We start from the raw sequence: 20,337 nt of genomic DNA, 5'->3' as shown, positions 1-20,337 counted from the left end.
TCACAGTTTCCATATATCTAACAGAACAAACAACGGCTAGAGATGAAAGAAAACTTTTGTCTAAGATCTATCTTATTCTGTTGAAGTAGGAAATAGAGTTTCAAGTCCAACAACATCACAATGCTGGAAGATGGCTAATTAGTCATTCTAAATTGTCTAGTTAGACTATTTTGGGGAAAACATGTAAATACAAGGTCTAGTTATTAGCAAATAAAGTCTCTCACCAGCCTCTCTTGCTCAATAAAATTTAATTTTTCCTAGATTTTAGGAGTAGGTTTATGATCCATGAATTATATACAGGACTCAGCAGGAAGAGACAAAGCTCCTTCAATTATTAATAACTAAATGCAGCGTCATTCATGATTGTGCAGCAAGCCAGCTGCATTTACTTTGAGATGGTTTGCCACTGCAGGGGTTGTCGCTAGAGGATGCCAAATGCTTAAAAGAAGAAATCATCCATACTAAAGTAGTTGTAAGGTGAATTTATAACCAACTCCTTAAAATCATTCATTAAAAAGGAAGCATGGGATACATTTTAAATGACAAATTCTTCACTTTTAAGCTAAATTTACATGTAAAGATGATCAAAATTATCATAAATTAGCATAAAATTAAAGTTACATGATTTTACTAGGCAGCTAATAGTCTGAGCAATGTGGCTCAATAAACATTGCATGCTACTAATCTTCAGCATAAATTCAGCGATAAATTCTTGCTCCAAGGAAACAAACACTGGACACAATAGGTGGGAAATCAAACAGTATATTTATTAACTAGACTGTAGGTAAACAAGGTTTTTAATGGACCTTCCTATTATTAAATCTGGGCATAGTTTGTTTTGAATGACCACTAAATAAAAAAGCAACAACTCCACAGAAAAGAGCAGCAACATCTCCCTAAAAACTGCTGATTTGCCCCTTGAGTGCACTGAGCAGACTCTGGTGTTTCTTCTGACACAGATGGGCTACAATTTGGAGTAAAGACTCAATGACTTTGCCAAAGGATTGGAATTTTGAGTAAGTATAAAAAAATGCTAAGTAGTCTAGGATTATAGAGGGAAGGTAAACTACTATGAGGAGATAAGTTCCCATTGGTAACCGAATGACCACAAAAAAGGGAAAGAAGGAAAAGGAAAAGAAAAAGAAGGTGGTCCACAGAAAGGTGCAAGAAAGAAAAAGTATTAGAGAAATGGGAAAAAAGGAGGGAATAGACCAAGGATCTCAGAATGGAAAGCATAAGGGATAGGGCTGATCAGGAAATGAATAACTTTTGCTACAGAAAATATTTTCTGTTCTTCATTAATATTTTGAAATTTTCAAAGTTTTCCAACCAGTCCTGCTTAAGAAAATAAAAGAGAGAGATAGCAGGTCAAGGAGACAACTGGCAAGGATACCAGCAGAAATGAAAATGAGTGAAACAGATGGAATGTTTTAGGATCTTCAAGAAGATCAGACATTATGTATCCAAAAGTAAACAAATGATTTTTACCTTAAAGCAATAGCTCAAATACACGAGATGTGAAGACTTCCCTATACTTGATGTTAGCAGTTTAATATAATGAGTGGAATTAAAATAATATCTAATCCATTTCCATTGAATATACACTTCTGAGGCACTTCCAAGACCTAATTCTTTGTATTACTGTTATGGAGTCATATATTTGCTAAGAAAACAAATAGTGTAATACTGGGTGTGAGCCAAAGCACCTCTGTATTCACACCCTACACCGTATTATAATAATATTTGTACACAATATGTCTTGTGAGGTATCATTTGAAAACTAATAACTCGCTGGTCAATAATATCATGGTGAAATGTATATAGCAGCATTATATGTAAAGTTATTTATTCCCCCGTATGATGTTAACAACACATGTTCAAAACCAGACAGCCCTGCCTAGGCAAAAGTCGTTATACAAGTCTCTCCTAAACAAAGACACGTGTGTTTACCTCAATTTACATATAAGTAGTAAACAGGATCTTCAAGACAGCAGGGGGAGTAGATGGCAGGAAACACAACAATTTGCATTTCAGCAAACAAAAGTCTGTGTGCGGTGGGGAAGAGCATGGAGCCTCCTTCACCGGCAGTCTACATATCACCTTCCTCACAACTTGAAAGAACTTTATTTTGAGAGGTAACTTTCAGAAGAATCCATTTCAGAGGTTCGATGGACTATAAAAAGAAAGGGGCAGAAAACCCCAAGTGATCTCTTTCACCTAAAATGATCAAGGCACCAGCACCTCTGGGGCTCTGGAAGAGATCCTGAACAAGGAGAGGGTCACCATTTTGCTGGAAGACTGTGGGTGAGAAAGGCTATCTTGAACAAAGCCTCAAACCAAATCTTTCTAGATTAAGACTTTTAGATGTGAGTTTTCACTTTTATTTGTTTTTAACCATTCCTAACTTTCTCTCTCATACTTAACTCAAAATCCCATCCTCTTTCGTTAATAAACTTGTTTTACTATTAATCTAAGCCAACACTGCTGTGTTTGTACTAAAGTGAATGTCAGCTCCAGTTGATGTGGCAAACTGGTGTGTTTTCTCTCTTGAAAGGAGCAAATGAACCATATTATTTCACTGAACTGTCCAGAGAGGGCAGGACATTGCAGAGCACATGGTTTTGGGAAAATTTGGGACTGGGAGTGTGTTGGAGTCTGCTGGAAACCAGAGTGGGGCAGTAGACAGGCTGCTGGGGTCAGAGATGCTGAACCAGGACTGTCTAGCATGCAGACACTCGGGTGTGACCTGCATGCTGGTAGACTGGTTGTAAGCAGCCTAGGTTGGGCGATTCAACAGCAAAGCATCATAAGGAACCCAAGATTTCAGAGCAGCGGTGACACAATCCCTCACTGGTCTTGACTGCTCCCCTCCCCGCCCCCACTGAGTGCATTTCTGTTCAAGACTTAAATGATAACACCTGTCAGTCATTCAGTGTTTATAAATGCCAGAAAAATAGTGTTGTGTGCCTGGGCCTATTCAGTCAAAAAACAAGACACACACACAATCTCCATATATACATTCTTTGTATCAGAAGGCCTCTAAACACAACCCTCTCTACCATTGAAGCATTAACAAAAAAAAATTTTTTTTTTGCCTAATGTGCTTTTTTAAAAAGGGGAGATTAGACAGATATTTAACAATGCTAAACTCATCATCACAGTGATGAAAAATACTACTAAAAATCAATGCCCCACAAAGATTTTTAAAATTACCCAGAAGTTCATCCAGATTTTCTAGTAACTGGTACTTTTCAAGTTGTTTCATGCCAAATCTCTAGCTTGTAGCACAGACCACTGGGAAGTGCTTGGTTGCTTTTCATCCTTCTGGCACTGAAATATTTTGTTCTTCTGACGGACCTTAACTAGATTTGAAAACACTTAAGATTTATAAATCCATAGCTACAGTGTAATGATTTTTTTTTTAAAAAGAAAAAATAATTAAATTTGACTAGACCATAGTCAGAGCACGTGGGGTGTTGCCAGAAATAGGGATGGCCATTTTAAGGTCTGATTCCATTCTCATTGAAAATCAATAAAAGGTTTGTTACTGATTACAATGGGACCAAGATGGAGTCTACAGTGGGTGGATCTCCTCTCTGCAAGTCAGTAATGAAATTATTTCCCCAGCATGGTGCTAGTGGGTCCCACCTATCAGGGGATCATCTTCTAGAAGAGACAAAACTGAAATCGAAACCATTGAAGGCCATTAAAGATCTCAAGGTGCTTTTTTTTTTTTTTTTTGGCAAGCATACAGGTGTTTGCTCAAGCATCCTGGCCAAATTCCAATAGTGGTAAATAGATTTTGCCTATGTGAATTCCTCTAGTGATTTCTACTGGATATGGTATTATTCACGTCCTGTCCTTAACTGTTGGGTATTTCTGCTTCTAAACACCAGCTACATTCCACCCCTCAGATGGCTGCATTTTACTGGTGGCTGAAGTGAACTCTGTATATAGTTGGAATATCAGTTTAATTGTTTTTGGATTCTTCTGAATGAAACACGTTATGCACTTGTAAGTGGGAGTTTTAGAATCTCAGAGAGTATCCCAGTTAAATGAACGGGAGAAACCAGGGCATGTCAATTTTTCTTCTAGACATTGGAAGTTTCCAGGTTTGCTATAACCCATATAGTAAACAACACTGCAAGAAAGTCACAGGTTACTTTGCAGGTTGGTGGAATTGTCATTTAGATAGCACTGTACAGGACAACAAGAAAGCAAATTAAAAATAAGTAGGGCTCACTTCTATGATGACTGATCTGACCCTATCCAAAGAGCCCTGCGCAGATACAAAATGGTGCATCCGCATCCGATCCGCAAAAATGGTCTGTAGATACCCACAGATTTGCAGGGGTCTATCTATCCAGAAGTTACTGAATAGAAGTCAACACTGGTAAGTCAGTTACGCTATTGACAAACTCTCACAGGGAGATTTTACATCATAACAACAAACATGCAAAGGACTACGGCAAATATGAATCATGTAATGATCCATTAACAAACATAAGAATGGCCATACTGGGTCAGATCAATGGTCCATCTAGCCCAGTATCCGGTCTCCCAACAGTGGCCCATGCCAGGTGTTTCAGAGGGAATGAACAGAACAGGTAATCATCAAGTGATCCATCCCCTGTCACCCATTCCCAGCTTCTGGCAAACAGAGGCTAGGGACACTTCACAGCATGGTTTTTCATCCCTGCCCATTTTGGTTATGAGCCACTGATAGACCTATCCTCCATGACCTTATCTAGTTCTTTTTTGAACCCTGTTATAGTCTTGGCCTTCACAACATCCTCTAGCAATGTGTTCCACAAGTTGACTGTGCACTGTGAGAAGAAATACTTCCTTTATTTGTTTTAAACCTGCTGCCTATTAATTTCATTGGGTGACCCCTGGTTCTTGTATTATGAGGAGTAAATAACACTTCCTTATTTATTTTCTCCACACCAATCATGATTTTATAGACCTCTATCATATCCTTCCTTAGTCGTCTCTTTACCAAGATGAAAAGTCCCAGTCTGATTAATCTCTCCTCATATGGAAGCTGTTCCATACCCCATATCATTTTTGTTGCCCTTTTCTGTACCTTTTCCTATTCCAATATATATTTTTTGAGATTGAGTGACCAGATCTGCATGCAGTATTCAAGATGTGGGCATACCATGGATTTATATAGAGGCAATATGATATTTTGTGTCTTATTATCTGTCCTTCTAATGGTTCCTAACATTGTTAGTGACTGCCGCTGCACATTGAGTGGATGTTTTCAGAGAACTATCCAGGATGACTCTAAGATCTCTTTCTTGAGTGGTAACAGCTAATTTAGACCGCATCATTTTCTATGTATTGTTGGGATGTTTTCTCATGTGCATTACTTTGCATTTATCAACACTGAATTTCATCTGCCATTTTGTTGCTCAGTCACCCAATTTTGTGAGATCCCTTTGTAACTCTTTGCAGTCTGCTTTGGACTTAACCATCTGGAGTAGTTTTGTATCATCTGCAAATTTTGCCACCTCACTGCTTATTCATTTTTTCCAGATCATTTATAAATATGTTGAATAGGACTTGTCCCAACACAGACCCCTGGGGCACACCACTATTTACCTTTCTCTATTCTGAAAACTGACCATTTATTCCTACCCTTTGTTTTCTATCTTTTAACCAGTTACTGATCCAGAGAGGACCTTCCCTCTTATCCCATGACAGCTTACTTTGATAAGAGCCTTTGATGATGGACCTTGTCAAAGACTTTATGAAAATCTAAATTGTCCTCACAAAAAGAATGCTTTATCTGTATCAATATCAGATTTAGAGTTAAAACAAATGTGGTCCTTTTCACTTTGGAGAAGGAGGCAAGTTAAACTCAGCAGTCAAATATTTTCGTAAAAGGAATACCTCCTTCAGTCCACAAAATAACTCACCATGCATAATATAGCAGGAAATGGGCCTGCAGTGCAACCTGGATTCTTTTTTAGAACAGATTGTTCTAGTAATAAACAATAAAATTAAGAATATCTATATGGAAATACATTCCAGGTCCTTTACACAGACAACCTACAGTCATTCATGGATGGTCTGGGTGCATAACTCTGCTTATGTCTTGGTACCTATGCTGCATACTAAGTTTATTTCTGTTTATTTAGTTATTATTGCTTGAATGACTGATTCAGAAAAAGCAAATAAATAAATATATAAATAAAACAAACCAGCATGTGAAACAGGGACACCATTCCTAACTGCTATATTGGACTTCACAGGCAAACTAGGTTTGGGCTCTAAGGTCCTTTTGGTTGTTCAGATAATCTTCATCATGTGAACCAGGCCTAACTGATACAACAAAGTTTGCCTGAGTCTGCAAGCAGCCTGAAACAAGAGCTCATATTCATATCAGTGGGGTTTTAACTCATAACAGTTAAATGAAAGCTGCTGACTTTCCTACCTGCTGTAAGCCGTCTACGCACACTCCATAGGGTCAAAACTTGACCCTATCCTGGTGTTTGTTAAGGGAAAGTGGGTGGGTCAGCTTTTGTGGCCTGCATCATGCGGGAGGTCAGACTAGATGACCATATTGGTCCCTTCTGACCTTAAAGTCTATGAGTCTATGAGTTTGATTGTATTAACAAACAAATAAAGAGAAAGACAGCAAATACAGTTCAAGCTACTTCCCCATGATTGACTGCTCCTCAGGTTACCAGTTCAAGGCTGCTCATCCCAAGTCCTTTAGGTCCTCTCCACCTTAGACCCACAATCCCCCTGTGTTAGGGCAACCCAGCTCTGAAGCCTGCTTCATTCCCTCCAGGCTTGATATTCCTGACTGGTGCTGTAGGATGGTTTCAGTCCCTCTCTTCGGAGCAAACCTTTAACCCTTTTTGCCCTACTGCTGGGTTATCCACCCCATTACTTAGCCATTCCACTGCTGACCATTTTATCTGGAGCACCACGTTTAGATGATTATCTATTGTTGTTGGAAGTAGTGGCAGAAACTGGGAAGAGGTTTCTGTTAAGAGACCGAGGTGGGCAATGAAGTAATCAAACCACTACCTCCCCACCTCTTCCTCTACCCAATCTGTGAAGGTAAAGGAAAGATGCATTCCCTTCCCAGAACAAAAAGCCTCCTCAGTTGCCCTCTACATACCAAAATCCACAGCCTCCCCACATCTTCCTGGATGACCTAGGCCCCAATTGTCCCTTACCCAACAGCCCAAACCTCCAACACACAAAAATCTGCAGCACATTGAACATTTTGGGGCGGAGTATAATAAAATGAATTTTGTATTTAATTACACAAACACCACAAGGGAGACTGTACTGACTGTAACGGTCAGGAGACAATGCTGCATAATTCCAGGGTCTCTTCCACATAATGGGCCAGAACTCCAGCCAACATAAACTAACATAGCTCCATTTGACTTCAGAGATGCCAATTTACACCAGTTAAGGATTTAACCCAATACATCTGGTCTTAACCCAATACATCCAATACTTAGGCCATGGAGCCGTGCCCAAATGCAACTGACGCATCAAAAGGGAACTAATGCAATCATTTTTTTTAATACAAACAATTACAGAATGAAGACAGCTCCTTGGGAACTTTAGCTACTGCAGAATGCAGCAGATGTCTACTTAGTGGAGAGAGGCAGCGCGTGTGCATCACACCCACATTCCATGCTCTGCTCTTCTTTCCCATCACCTTCCACGTGCCATTCTAGGCATTGGCTGTACCCAGTAAAGACTTACAGCTGTACAATAGGAATAATGATACTGATCTCCTTTGTAAAGCACTCCGATAGCTACTGAGGAAATGCACTACACCTCTACCCCGATATAACACAAATTTGGATATAACACGGTAAAGCAGTGCTCGGGGGGGGGGGGAGGGGGAGAGGAGGGGGAGCTGCGCACTCCAGCAGATCAAAGCAAGTTCGATATAACGCGGTTTCACCTATAACGCGGTAAGATTTTTTGGCTCCCGAGGACAGCGTTATATCGGGGTAGAGGTGTATGTAAGAGCTAGTATGATGATGAGGGACCTAATTACCTAGAATAGAACATCTCTCCCTATACATTATCTTGACTGAGGAGGTGCTTCTACTAACAGGCCCTAAAATGTGCTCTCATGAGGATTTTAGGCTGGACATTTCAATGGAAGGGGGTGGGAGTGTATGTGTCCCAGACTACAGGACTTGCTTCTTCAGGTAGTCAGAGCTTAATCCATCAGTCAAGCCATTGCCCACTCTAAGGTGTGACTTGATTTTTCTGTTTACAAAGACGTTAAATGAAAGTATGTGCCTGGAGGCCAGAATGTCACTGTGCTTGTTTTTTAAGTGTGCTCAGATGATGCCACAGTGCTGGGGGACACTAAAATTGAATAATACAATGGTTTCCATATTGGAGACATTTTAAAACATCCTACATTCTGAGCAGCATTGGTATCATATTTCACCCAGCTATTTTCTGCTGGCTCCTTGACTTGTCAGCCACAATGTGGAAAATAGTGGTGGCAAACAAGCTAAAAGTGGTGTGAATAAAGTAAATAAGAACTACTGTCAAAACACATCCAGCTATATTCTGTTGTGGAGATTTAGCAACAGACGATGATTCATAAACTAAAATAGCATAGGATGCTTTTTTCCATTTACAGATCAGTCTGGAACAAAAGATCTATTTATGAGATTTAAGCCAAATGCACTACAACATAATGACTGTCTCCTCAATGGCTAATCTTTATTCATGTAAAGTGGTGGATTTGTCTTGATTTCAATATTTTTCAATAGGGTATTTTATTCAAACAATTCTATTGAGTCGCACCTTATTTTGTATACAAAAGGTGAAGTGATTATGTGAGATCGTTTCCTAATTTGTTCTTCCTGCAGGGAAAAGTAAGCAAGTAGATGGTAGATTGTGTAGAACTGGGAAACACTGCAACCCAGTCACTTCCCACATTAAAAAGCTACAGTTCAGTAAATTGCTCAATTGGATGGAATTGGTGCGAGGTAATACATCAGAAGCCAAAGTGATTTCAACGTGTTAGGTCAATGCTTAGTTAGGTTTTGTCCTCTTCCACAGAAAGGATCTTGAATAATCAATTATCCAGCTGCAATTGCAATGGCAACACAAACCCTAACTTTTTGTGACTATAACCTGATGCTAACGGCTGCCCAAACAACAGGGTAATTTGCTGAAAGTCTTACCTCCTTGTGATCAACCCATTCTATCAAATATTTGCTTAGCTGTATCCTTCAGCCAGCCAAAGTATGTCACAGATAAGACTAAACTGTTTAGATCTGCAAACTTAAGTGCAGACAGAGAAATAATACAAAGGGATCTACAGAAGTTAGGTTGTAGAAAGGAAATAACAAAACAAAAGTCAACCAGGAAGGAAAAACCTGAAAACTGTCATGCCAAGAGAGATCATGTGGCGACTGTAGCCAGATATATGCTATGACTGCACAGACATCGATAGCACGTGTGTCATTTGATATGGCAGCAAAGAAAGATAATGTAGTTTTGGACTGAATAACCAAAGCCTGGGCAGGTAATAGCCACTCTCTAAAAGGTAGCTGTCAGACTGAACCTGTAGTGGGATATTTGGTATTGGGCATTTCAAAACCAAAACGGCATCGACAGATTAGCCCATGTGGATACAAAAGGTGCACAAGTTACTGTGTGAAAGAACATCCTTGAAACCATGAACATTCCCCTCAGGCTTTTCTGTGCTTTACAGTCCAGTGGATCCTTCATGAAAGCTCTTCTCTTCCACAGAGGATGGGGTGATCTCTATCATATCAGATAGACAAGCCATTGATTCTTTTTGGTACTTCAATAAAGTATCTTCAGGTCCCCCTCCCCCCTTTTTTTTTTAAAGTCTCTGATCCTAATTAGCTCTCACAGCACTGAACAGATTTGATGTAAAAGAGAAATACAAAATCTGCATCTGTGAATAATCCAGACTATCCTAAAACAAAAGGATTAAATACATGCACTGGAATTTAGGGACACGTATCATACTTTCTCATGATGCAAACCATAGTTCTGTTGAGATCAAGCTATTACAAACAAATGGCATTTCCTCACTTTTCAGGATAACTAAATAGGCAACAGAACCTATAGCCATTGGGGCAGCCAGGAAGAACCACACATCATTTAAGAGCCAACAGAAGCACATAATTTTAGACCTCTACTCCATATCATTGTGTAGAATCTGTAGCTATTCTAGGCTCTTAGAATACTGGTGTCATTTTCTTAAGATAGAATTTCATAGATTCGAAGACCAAATCATGATTCTATGATCACCTAGTTTAAACTCCTGTTTAACAGACTATAGGACATTCCTGAATTAAGTCCTGTTTAAACTAAAGCATATATTTTAGAAAAAAACATCCAATCTTGACTTAAAAATTGCCAGTGACAGAAAATCAACCTCTGGAACAATTTAGCAAGGATTGTGTTGAATTCCCTCCATGATTAAAAAACTGTGCTTTATTTCCATTCTAAATTTGTCTAGTTTCAACTTTTTATACCTTTGTCTGCTAGACTGAAGCTCCCATTATCAATACAGTAAAAGCTGTGTTATCCGGGACTTTACCAACTGTAAAGCTCTAGAAACCGGCATTTCTGATATCTCCATTGAAAATCTGGTTGGGGCGGGGCCGGCGGGCTCCCTACCTGGTTCTGCGTGGCTCCCTAGAAACTGCAACATGTCCCTGCTGCTCCTAGGTGAAGGAACTGCCATGGGGGCTCCGTGCTCTGCCCCCGCCCCAAGCGCTGGCTCTGCAGCTCCCATTGGCTGGGAACTGCAGCCAATGGGAGCTGCCAGGGTGGCGCCTGCATGCGGAGGCAGTGTGCAGAGCCGCCTGGCTGCGCCTCCGCCTAGGAGCAGCAGAGATATGTCGCTGCTTCCGGGGAGCCGCCCGAGGTGAGCGCTGCCCGGATCCGGCACCCCGAAACCCCTCCTGTGCCCCAACCCTTGCCAAGCCCCCTCCCACGCCCAAACTCTTTATTCTTCATTACCATTCAACAGGGTAAAGACACTATTCCACCTGCTGGAAGCAGGAACAGCAGGGCGACTGCAGGTGGTGAGCCTCTCTGATAACAAAAAATTTAAGCTATATGCTGCCCTGCATAGCACAGCAATATTGGGAGCAAAACTATGGAAGTCTTCAAGTGGTGGTGTGGGAGGGGAGGGGGGGGAAGAACATGTTTCTATGGAGATATCCCCTTTTCCCCCACAAAGCTTCCTCTGATTCTGAAATAATATCTGTGTCGCTCAAACGATAGCCATAAGTTGAGGGGGAGGATGAGCTCCGGAACAGCCATTCTTGTCCTTCCTCACCATTTAGACTGGATTCTAGGTTTTAAAAGAATATTATCAATAACTAATCCCATGGCTCTATGATCCCCCCTGGAGCAGAACACAGGCTCTGGCTGACAGCCAGTGGCATCACTGCTGGAAGATGTGTGGGCTGCCATTGCTGGATAGGGTAGACCTTTAACAGGTGTAGACAGAGGGAAACCCTCTGTATTTCTGGTTGATGCCTCATTCAGCATAGCAGATGAAAAGATGTGGTTTAACAACAGCCCATAAACTGCCATAGGTTGTTATTGAATTAATAACTTCCTCTCTGTGCAGGAGCGGCTCCAGGCACCAGCGCAGCAAGCGCGTGCCTGGGGCGGCAAGCCGTAGGGGGCGGCCTGCCGGTCGCTGTGAGGGCAGCAGTCAGGCTGCCTTCGGCGGCATGCCTGCAGGAGGTCTGCCGGTCCCGAGGATTCGGCAGCAATTCGGCGGCGGGGATGCCGAAGGCGTGGCACCGGCAGACCTCCCGCAGGCATGCCGCCGAATCAGCATGACCAGCAGACCGCCCGCAGGCGCGCCACCGAAAGCCGCCTGACTGCCGTGCTTGGGGCGGCAAAACACATAGAGCCGCCCCTGCCTCTGTGCATGTCTCAGGTACTCTGCCTCCAGCTGTTGGTTGGATGAACACCTAAGGGTCTGGATATAAAGAGAACTTCCAGAAGCACTGACTATGGAAAGGCACAAACAACTGAGGCAATTATAATGAATTAAGCTAGTACAGCGGTTCACAAACTGTGGATTGTGACCCCGTTTTAATGGGTTTGCCAGGGCTGGTGTTAAGACATGCTGCGGCCCAGGACTGAAGCCGAATCCCGACCTGCACTGGGCAGGGTCAAAGGAAGCCCAAGGGGTTTGGCCCCCTCCCGCCGAGGGTGGCAGGGCTTGGGTGGGTTCAGGCTTTGGTCCCCCTCGTGGGGTCATATAATAATTTTTGTTGTCAGAAGAGGTTGCGGTGCAATGAAATTTGAGAACCCCTGATCTAGTAGTAATCACAGTATTTTCCTTTATAGACTTGTAACCTCTGGCTGAGAGCTGTGAGAGCAGATGATGTAGCCTGAATGGTCCTCTCCAAACCAGAATCAGCATAAATTATGGAAGTCCACCCAGGGCACCCAATTGGTACACAGTTGAAGCATTTTTTGCAGATACTGAGAACACTGGAAGAGAAGGACAATAGCGACACACCTGGCCAAATTCTTCCATGGTGTAACTCTGTTGTCTCAAGTGGAGTTAGCTTTCACTAAGTAAAGCAAACCATTGAATCAGAGCCCTCAGTATTACCGGACTTTTCTTATGTATCTCATATTGTCCTCCCTTCTGAAGGATACAGTCCTAATTTCATGGCTTAAAAACAACATTCTATTCTTGAACATTTCAAAATACTCTTGCAAGTGGACCGCGCACTAAAAGGACTTCAGATTGTACATCACAAAGTTAATAATGATAGCTATAATGTTTATGTACTCTCAGAATTTGTTTAAGTATTATAATTGATATTCTGGTGTCTGATATTTAACTCTAGGAAAAGATTTAGGCTAAATATTTGGCTAAATATTTTTTGTTATAAATGGAAACACAACAGAACGCTTTTAGCGAGAAAAATTGCTGACAGCACTAAGCTGTCACCATAACCTGCACATCTATTGATGAATGTACAATCTCGCTTTTCAGAGAAGCCAGGGTGCAACAGACAGTCGCTCATGAGACACTTGTCAGACATAGAATGGTGATCCAGGAGGACATGTACTAAAAACAAAATTAAAAAGCCCACTACGTCCTCTCATCTAATCTCAGAAATAAAAACAAGTGTCAAGACTTTTGACGACAATCCTTGCATATCCAGAGTATATCTACTGTCTAATAATTACTTTCTTTAACGCTGGTTCTGTACCTATATACCCTTACCTTACTGCAGCAGCCATGCTTCCAATAGGGTTGATTGGCAATGGCCTAACTCCTGGGAACATTCCTCTACTCAGAACACGAGCTCCATTTTGTATCACTCCAGGGGGAACTAAAAGAAAATTTTTAAACATTTAGAAAAAATTTTAAGCAGCACTTTTGATGTTAAGCTCTTCAAAATAAATTTAGACAATGTTAAATAAGAATGTCTAATACAGCGCTCACCTTTAAAATCTTCACAAAAACCTTTGTTCATAGTTAACATTAAAGTGCTATTCACATTATTCTATATGCTAAGTAAAGATTGCAAAATATTTAATTTAACTTGGTTCATAGAGGTCACCCTCAAATTTTTTAATTGCCATAGACAATTCCTTACACAACATCGTACAGTAAACATAGGAAAATTTAGGTAACATTGCAATTACAGAGGTAAAATTTATCTAAGGCAAAAATGGCAAATACTTTAGGAAGAACATATTATAGCCAAAATACAAGCCATATTATAAGCCATTATATCCGTAAGTCATAACTTTTTATCATTGTACACTATTTGTTCAGTGATCTTCCATCTTCATTGGGTCCTATCCTATTCAAGAAAAGACTAGGACACGTCATTATACAATGCTGACAATTTGGACCACAAAGTTTTTTTGGATTTTTAGGGATTTGTAATTCAGCTGTATTCCAGACTGTGGCTTTGGCCCACAAGGTTTTGTACTAGAAGAACTTTTCGTCACACTTGCGTGACGTCTACCATTGCTATTCTGAAGTAAAATGAGAGAGGGAGGATTTCAGGGATATATTTTTGCATTCTATTTGGCTTATATCAGGAACAAATCACAACAGCTGCAACACTTCCTCAGCTGTTCTGACCAGAAGAATATTTGAAATGACAGAACTAAGGGCTTGTCTACACTGGCACTTTACAGCGCTGCAACTTTCTCGCTCAGGGGTTTGAAAAAGCACCTCCCTGAGAGCTGCAAGTTTCAGCGCTGCAAAGTGCCAGTGTAGACAGTGTACAGCGCTGGGAGGTGTATCCCTATTTAGCCCTGATTTTTCCTTTTCTCATCGATTTTCCTTTAAGAAGTCATTTTTCCATTATCCTCCCAAAGCTGTGAATGAACTCATGCCATTATTATTATTGTGCATGTCCTGTAACTGCTTTTTTATTTTTAGAGACTTTTTATTTTATTCTAATTGAAGGGAGACTGGCAATCTAAAAATAAAATACTCTTTTAAAAGAAACTTTTATTACTATTGCCAGCGTATGTCAACATTTTCAGAAGTGGATGACTAAAGTTAGGCACCTAAATATATACTTAGGCACTTCAGCTAAAGTGACCTGATTTTCTTATGTACTGAGCATTAACTGTTCCTATTGACTTCAAGCTATGGTCCTATCCCATCTTGATTACCACCTCCTCCTAAATGGCATCCTGATGCTCACCTTGCTTCAACTCCAAACCACCGAATACTGCTGTGAAAATAATCTTTTCCCTTCTGTTTAGAGCATGCTAATCCCTAATCAAATCCTGTCACTGGCTTCTACCCACCTTCGGTTTTTAGCACTTCTGGACAACAGGTCACTTATATTTACATGTCCAAATATAGCTTTCGGTGACTAACTTTAGGCTGAAGTTTGGAAGTTGACTTTCAGTTATTATAACTGAAATAATCAAGTTACTTTTTACTATTTATACTGTTCTACTTTTCGCACTTTCCACCCCAACACCGGAAAATCAATGAAGTCAGTTTCACTGCATAATCGTTTTCACTTCCAGATTCTCAGTGCTCTAACATTTAGGTTGCAAACGCTGCAATGGAATGTTTACTTGCTTAAAACAACTGTTGGGATTTTACAAAAGCAAGCTTGCTTTTACAAAATTTAAAATTTGGACCAAATCTGTGTAAACAGTGCCTATTTAAAGGGGCATGAATATCAGTGAAGTACAATATACGTACGTAATATAAGACTAGTAGAGTAAAGCTCAAGGAAAATTCAGATATAAGATTAGGAAAAAACCCAAAAGAGCAACATAGCCTGAAGGAACAGATAAAACGGTCACATATCAACATGGCTTTTCAACAAGGAGTATGGATACACAGTATAGGAGAGGGGTATATATTATGTGGTACAGTTTTTTTAAATGCAAAGTCCCCTTCACTTCAGAGCAATAAGTTCTATCATATCAGCAATCCTTGGAATGAAGCTTCCCAAGGACAACAGCCTCAAGAGATATGGAGGAATTTGTGATTTATGTTAATGAGTTACAAGTGTTGCCTCAGAACTTCATGAAACTTCAAGGCCAACATACTGGCAATTCAAATAAAACAAGAGGAAAAAAATCAGCACCCAACTCTTCCTTCCTTGCTCCACCTCTGTTCGGATCTGAAAGCTCAGGGTACGTCTATACTTACCTCCGGGTCCGGCGGTAAGCAATCGATCTTCTGGGATCGATTTATCGTGTCTTGTCTAGACGCGATAAATCGATCCCAGATCGATCCCGGAAGTGCTCGCTGTCGACGCCAGTACTCCTGCTCCGCGAGAGGAGTACGCGGAATCGACGGGGGAGCCTGCCTGCCACGTGTGGACCCGCGGTAAGTTCGAACTAAGATAGTTCGACTTCAGCTACGTGAATAACGTAGCTGAAGTTGCGTATCTTAGTTCGAAGTGGGGGGTTAGTGTGGACCAGCCCTCAGTGTCATTTGACTCCTCTCACTCCTTTCCTTTACCTATCCCCTCATATCCAGCCCACTGAAAAACCCTGTTTCTGTCTTTACATCCTTGAAAAATCAGTCAATTCCTCTCCAGTCGTATGGTCCTTGGTCCTCTCCCACTTTGACTATTCCAAGCTCTTTTGTTGCCCAGTTCTCATCTTGCTCCACTGTAGGCCATACAAAATAATGCTATGAAGAGCTTTCTTTCTTCTCCTGCCTCTTAGATTGTAAGTCTCCTAATCAAATCCCTTCAATAGCTTCTACTCCCCTTCTGCATCAAGCTCAAGACTCTGTCTCTCAGATGGTAGGTTCTGCCTAACCCAACCTCTGCTTACATTTCTGCTCTCATGAGTATCTTCCCCCCCTCCCAACTCTTCATGCCTTCCTCTTAATTGCTCTCTTCATATCTATACCCCTTCTCATCTGATCGCCTTCTATGCTGACCATTTGTAATAGTGTGAGATAACCCCACTGCCAGTCAGCCCTCCCTTTACACACATCCTTTTCATGCAGCCTTTCAACAAGAGAAAGTTTGTAAAACCCATTTAGAAACATGAAAGATGCAAAATAAAATCCTGCTATCCTTTGAGAAATGTCACCCCGGGGAGCAATATTGCTCTCTCTTTAGTCACGGCTGCCTGTTCGCAGCCCATTTCCTTCCCCACCATTGCCAGTTTTGTTACGCTTGGGTTTAATTAAGCATCTGATCCTGAAAAGTCTTCAGTGGGACTACTTGCCTGGGTATGGAGAAGATCCAGGGACCTTATCTTTAATTTAAAATATGCAGTAGCTGTTATATTGAAAACATCATCATTCCAAATTCAATCATCATTTTACTTCAGCTTACATTAATTATGTCATTGATGCCAACGCCTTTGTTTCACAATACTTTCTGAATTGTCATGTAACAGCACCACTACCTAACTGGCCAGGTGATATCAACATACAAGATACCTGAAAGATTGGGTGGAACAGAGCACTAGGGACTGGGGCGGGAAGGGGAGAGAGAATAGGAAGCAAGAATGAGCCAAAGCCATAATGAAAACACATATTTTTACTGGTTAAATTGGTCTTAATGGATTTCTGAGCCTCTGATAAAAAAAAAAAAAAAACAGAATGGCAACCATCTAATGGAAGAAGTTCTTGATTGATAGGTAATCCATTCAGCTCATATGCTAGGCTTGTTTCCTGTAGCATTGTAACAGGGTGCTGGCCAGGAGGTCCTGAGCCAGGCCCGTTAGCCCAGCTCCATATAAGAAGTATTAATTGGGGCTGGCTGAGTATGCCACGCCTAATAGCTAGAAGAAAGCACCTGCTAGGGGGCTATATATGGCTGGCAGGAAGGAAGTGAAGGGGGAGGGAGAAGGGAGAAGGGAGAAGGAAAGGGGGGTAAGAGAAAGGAGAGGGAGGAGCCAAAAGGCTGTGTATCCCTGCTGGCTGGAGAAGCTAGCTGTCCTCCAGGTTGCTGGTTTGGAGCAGACTGTAAATAGAAGGTGGTAGGAGCTGACACTGAAAATAAAAAGCACTGATGATTGCACTCAGAAGGGGTCTCTGGCTGATTTGTTGCGAGGGCGAGTGAAGACCTTATTACAAGCATATTTTGTATTACACCTCTACCTCGATATAATGCTGTCCTCGGGAGCCAAAAAATCTTACTGCGTTATAGGTGAAACTGTGTTATATCGAACTTGCTTTGATCCGCCGGAGTGTGCAGCCCCGCCCCCCTGGAGTGCTGCTTTACCGCGTTATATCTGAATTCATGTTATATCGGGGTAGAGGTGTACTTGCTCTTATCTTATTTTAAAGATCGTGTTATTAAAGTAACATTTCACACAGCAACAATACTCTTATTTCCAATACCAAAGTAACACGCCAAAAATATTTTAAAACAGAATGATTCACATTTGAAAACAAAGTCCAACAGTTTGAAAATTCAGAATTGCTCTGCCCGAACTTCAGTAATTCAGGCATTGTTCTCTTACTTAGATGGCTCACAACCTGGTCCTTAATACCCAATGCACAAGGGAGAAGGAGGGCACAAGGACCCCTTTACAAACTCCATCCTGATTGCCCGCATTATGCGAGGGTGAGGACAGCAGGAACACCACCCCACTCCCTGGGCTGATGGGTGGGGTCTGAGTGGGAGTTTCCCCCAACCCTAGCCAATATGCTGTCCAGCACAGCTGCACGGAGGAAATAATAAGTGTCAGGTATAGGTCTGGTGTAGGATACTTCCACCCCAAGGATGAGGAACCAGGAAGCAGAGTGCGACTGAGTGGGACTGCTCGCAGAGCAACAATTGAGCCCTAGTAAAAATAAGACACTGTATTTACGTGGTATCTTGTATGTAAGGACCTACTTGTTCTTTACAAATATTAATTGATTAAGAGTAAAGCCATTCCCTCAGCCCCCCCCCCCACCCCGTCCCATCTGAGATCAGTATTATTCTCATTTTACAGATGGGTGATCCAAGGCAAAGAGGTGAAGTGATTTAGGGCTTGTCTCCATTTACAGTGCTACACTGTCAGCCGCTACATAGTTATGCCGACATAAGTTGGTAGTGTAGACCAAGTCTTTGTCTAGGTCACACAGTCAGTCACTGGCAATCAGGAGTAACGTTTCATAGTTTTGAATCCCCATTGCCAATCCTGCTTTAACTAACATAACACACTGCCTCCTGATAGACATTTTTAAAGTAATCTACCGTCTTTCTGTGCAAATGACTAAAGAACTTTATGATGTTTGAGACACACTGCTAAGGAAACTCATCCACATATATATTTTTCCCTTTAAGATGTTTTTTCTTCTTCATAAACAACCGTCTTAGAGAAATTCCAGAAGCTGGAACAGTCAGATGTGTACACGTCTTTCACTATTCAGCTTTCGCCATTATTTTGTACTGACACAGATATTGGACCTGATTCTCCTCTCACGTACACCAGTGTAAATCAGGAGGTACTGCCACTGAAGTTAACGGGGGGAGGAATACCTCAGTGGTTTGAGCATTGGCTTGCTAAACCCAGGGTTGTCAGTTCAATCCTTGAGGGGGCCATTTAGCAGTCTGGGGATTGGTCCTGTTTGACCTCCTGAGGTCCCTTCCAACCCTGACATTCTAATATTTGTATGTGTGGAGAATCAGAGCCATGACCCCGATGTCAGCTCTAAAAATTCATCCTCTGCTTCTTCTCAATGGTGTAATTCAATTAATCTTACATGGAGTTGCTCCTAATTTACACCAATGTGAGTAAAATCAGGTCCTCTCTGTAGCAATTATTCCATAGTTACCCTTCCTTGCTTTATCAAGATTTCCAACAATCAACTGGAGAGAGAAACAATACATCTAATGAAAAAAAAATAAAAAACATATCTCTGAAATTGTGTGGGGGGAAAAATCTCCACTTGTTATGCTTCCCTGCAAGTTTTTGTATTACAACATAACCCATAATAAAGTGACTACCACACTGCTACACACAGAGAACATTGATAATACTAATCCATAAGGATCTGATACAAACCCACAAATCAAAGAAAGTCAAAACTTGGGCTGCAAGATAGAAGTCAAAGATGGAAGAAAGTTGCTAGGTCATGCAGCCACCTCTCGGTCAATGCAGGATTATTCCCTGTGGTACATACTCTAGCACATGGTAGAGTTTAGTTTTGAAGGTTGCAAGCAATATCTCTTCCTTATCACTTCCCTTAATAGATTATGTCCATAACCTTGTATTTCGCTGACAGGAAAAGAGTTCATCTCTACTCTACTGTACTTAAGCACCCCACCTAAACTTAAGTATTTCACAGCACCCAGAGAAGCATGTTAAACACTCATAGGGCACAGAAAAGATGAGGTTCCTGCCCTGAAGAGTTTACCTTTTTAACATCAGAACTATATGCAGGGAATGTGAGTAATAAAGAGAGGGGTGAAAAAAGGACAAGGAATATGCAGTGCATAGAATCACCCATCATACAGCAACCACAGCAGCATCCAGCTAAATAAATCAAGGAATTGAAATTCATGTTTCAAACATTAGGTTATAGATGTTACAATAAACCATGCTCAGTCCTGAGATGATATTTAAAATCAGAGACCTTAAAAAGGAGAAGGTAATAAATGCAAACATTTTCCATATTCCATGTGGGATATCGTGGTGTGTTTCATTAACTCTTCTAGCTCAAGGTAAATTGCTCTCCGCACTAGACTGAATGCACAGTTTTTAGAGCACTAATAAACTTACCATACTAGCTTATCTGCCAGATAAAGAAAGTCCGTTTTTAAAGTGAACATTAAACTATACACGTATTCTGCAAGAGCAGATTTGTCTCCATGTCTCCTGTGGTATCATGGGACACAGGCTTTCAGG

At 41.2% G+C, this 20,337-nt stretch overlaps 1 protein-coding gene across 3 annotated transcripts in view; it reads right to left on the bottom strand.

The window, feature by feature from the left end:
• Positions 1–20,337, bottom strand: part of FOXN3 (forkhead box N3) — a 188,668-nt gene that overhangs the window by 9,141 nt on the left and 159,190 nt on the right. For all 3 annotated transcript variants that reach the window (XM_065403643.1, XM_065403644.1, XM_065403645.1), the window contains one exon: positions 13,262–13,370. In XM_065403643.1, coding sequence (XP_065259715.1) covers positions 13,262–13,370 — 109 coding nt within the window. The remainder of the gene's footprint in view (positions 1–13,261; positions 13,371–20,337) is intronic.

Source organism: Emys orbicularis, chromosome 4 (assembly GCF_028017835.1).
Source record: "Emys orbicularis isolate rEmyOrb1 chromosome 4, rEmyOrb1.hap1, whole genome shotgun sequence".
NCBI classification, from domain to species: Eukaryota; Metazoa; Chordata; order Testudines; family Emydidae; genus Emys; species Emys orbicularis.
This window is presented reverse-complemented; position numbering and strand designations above follow the sequence as displayed.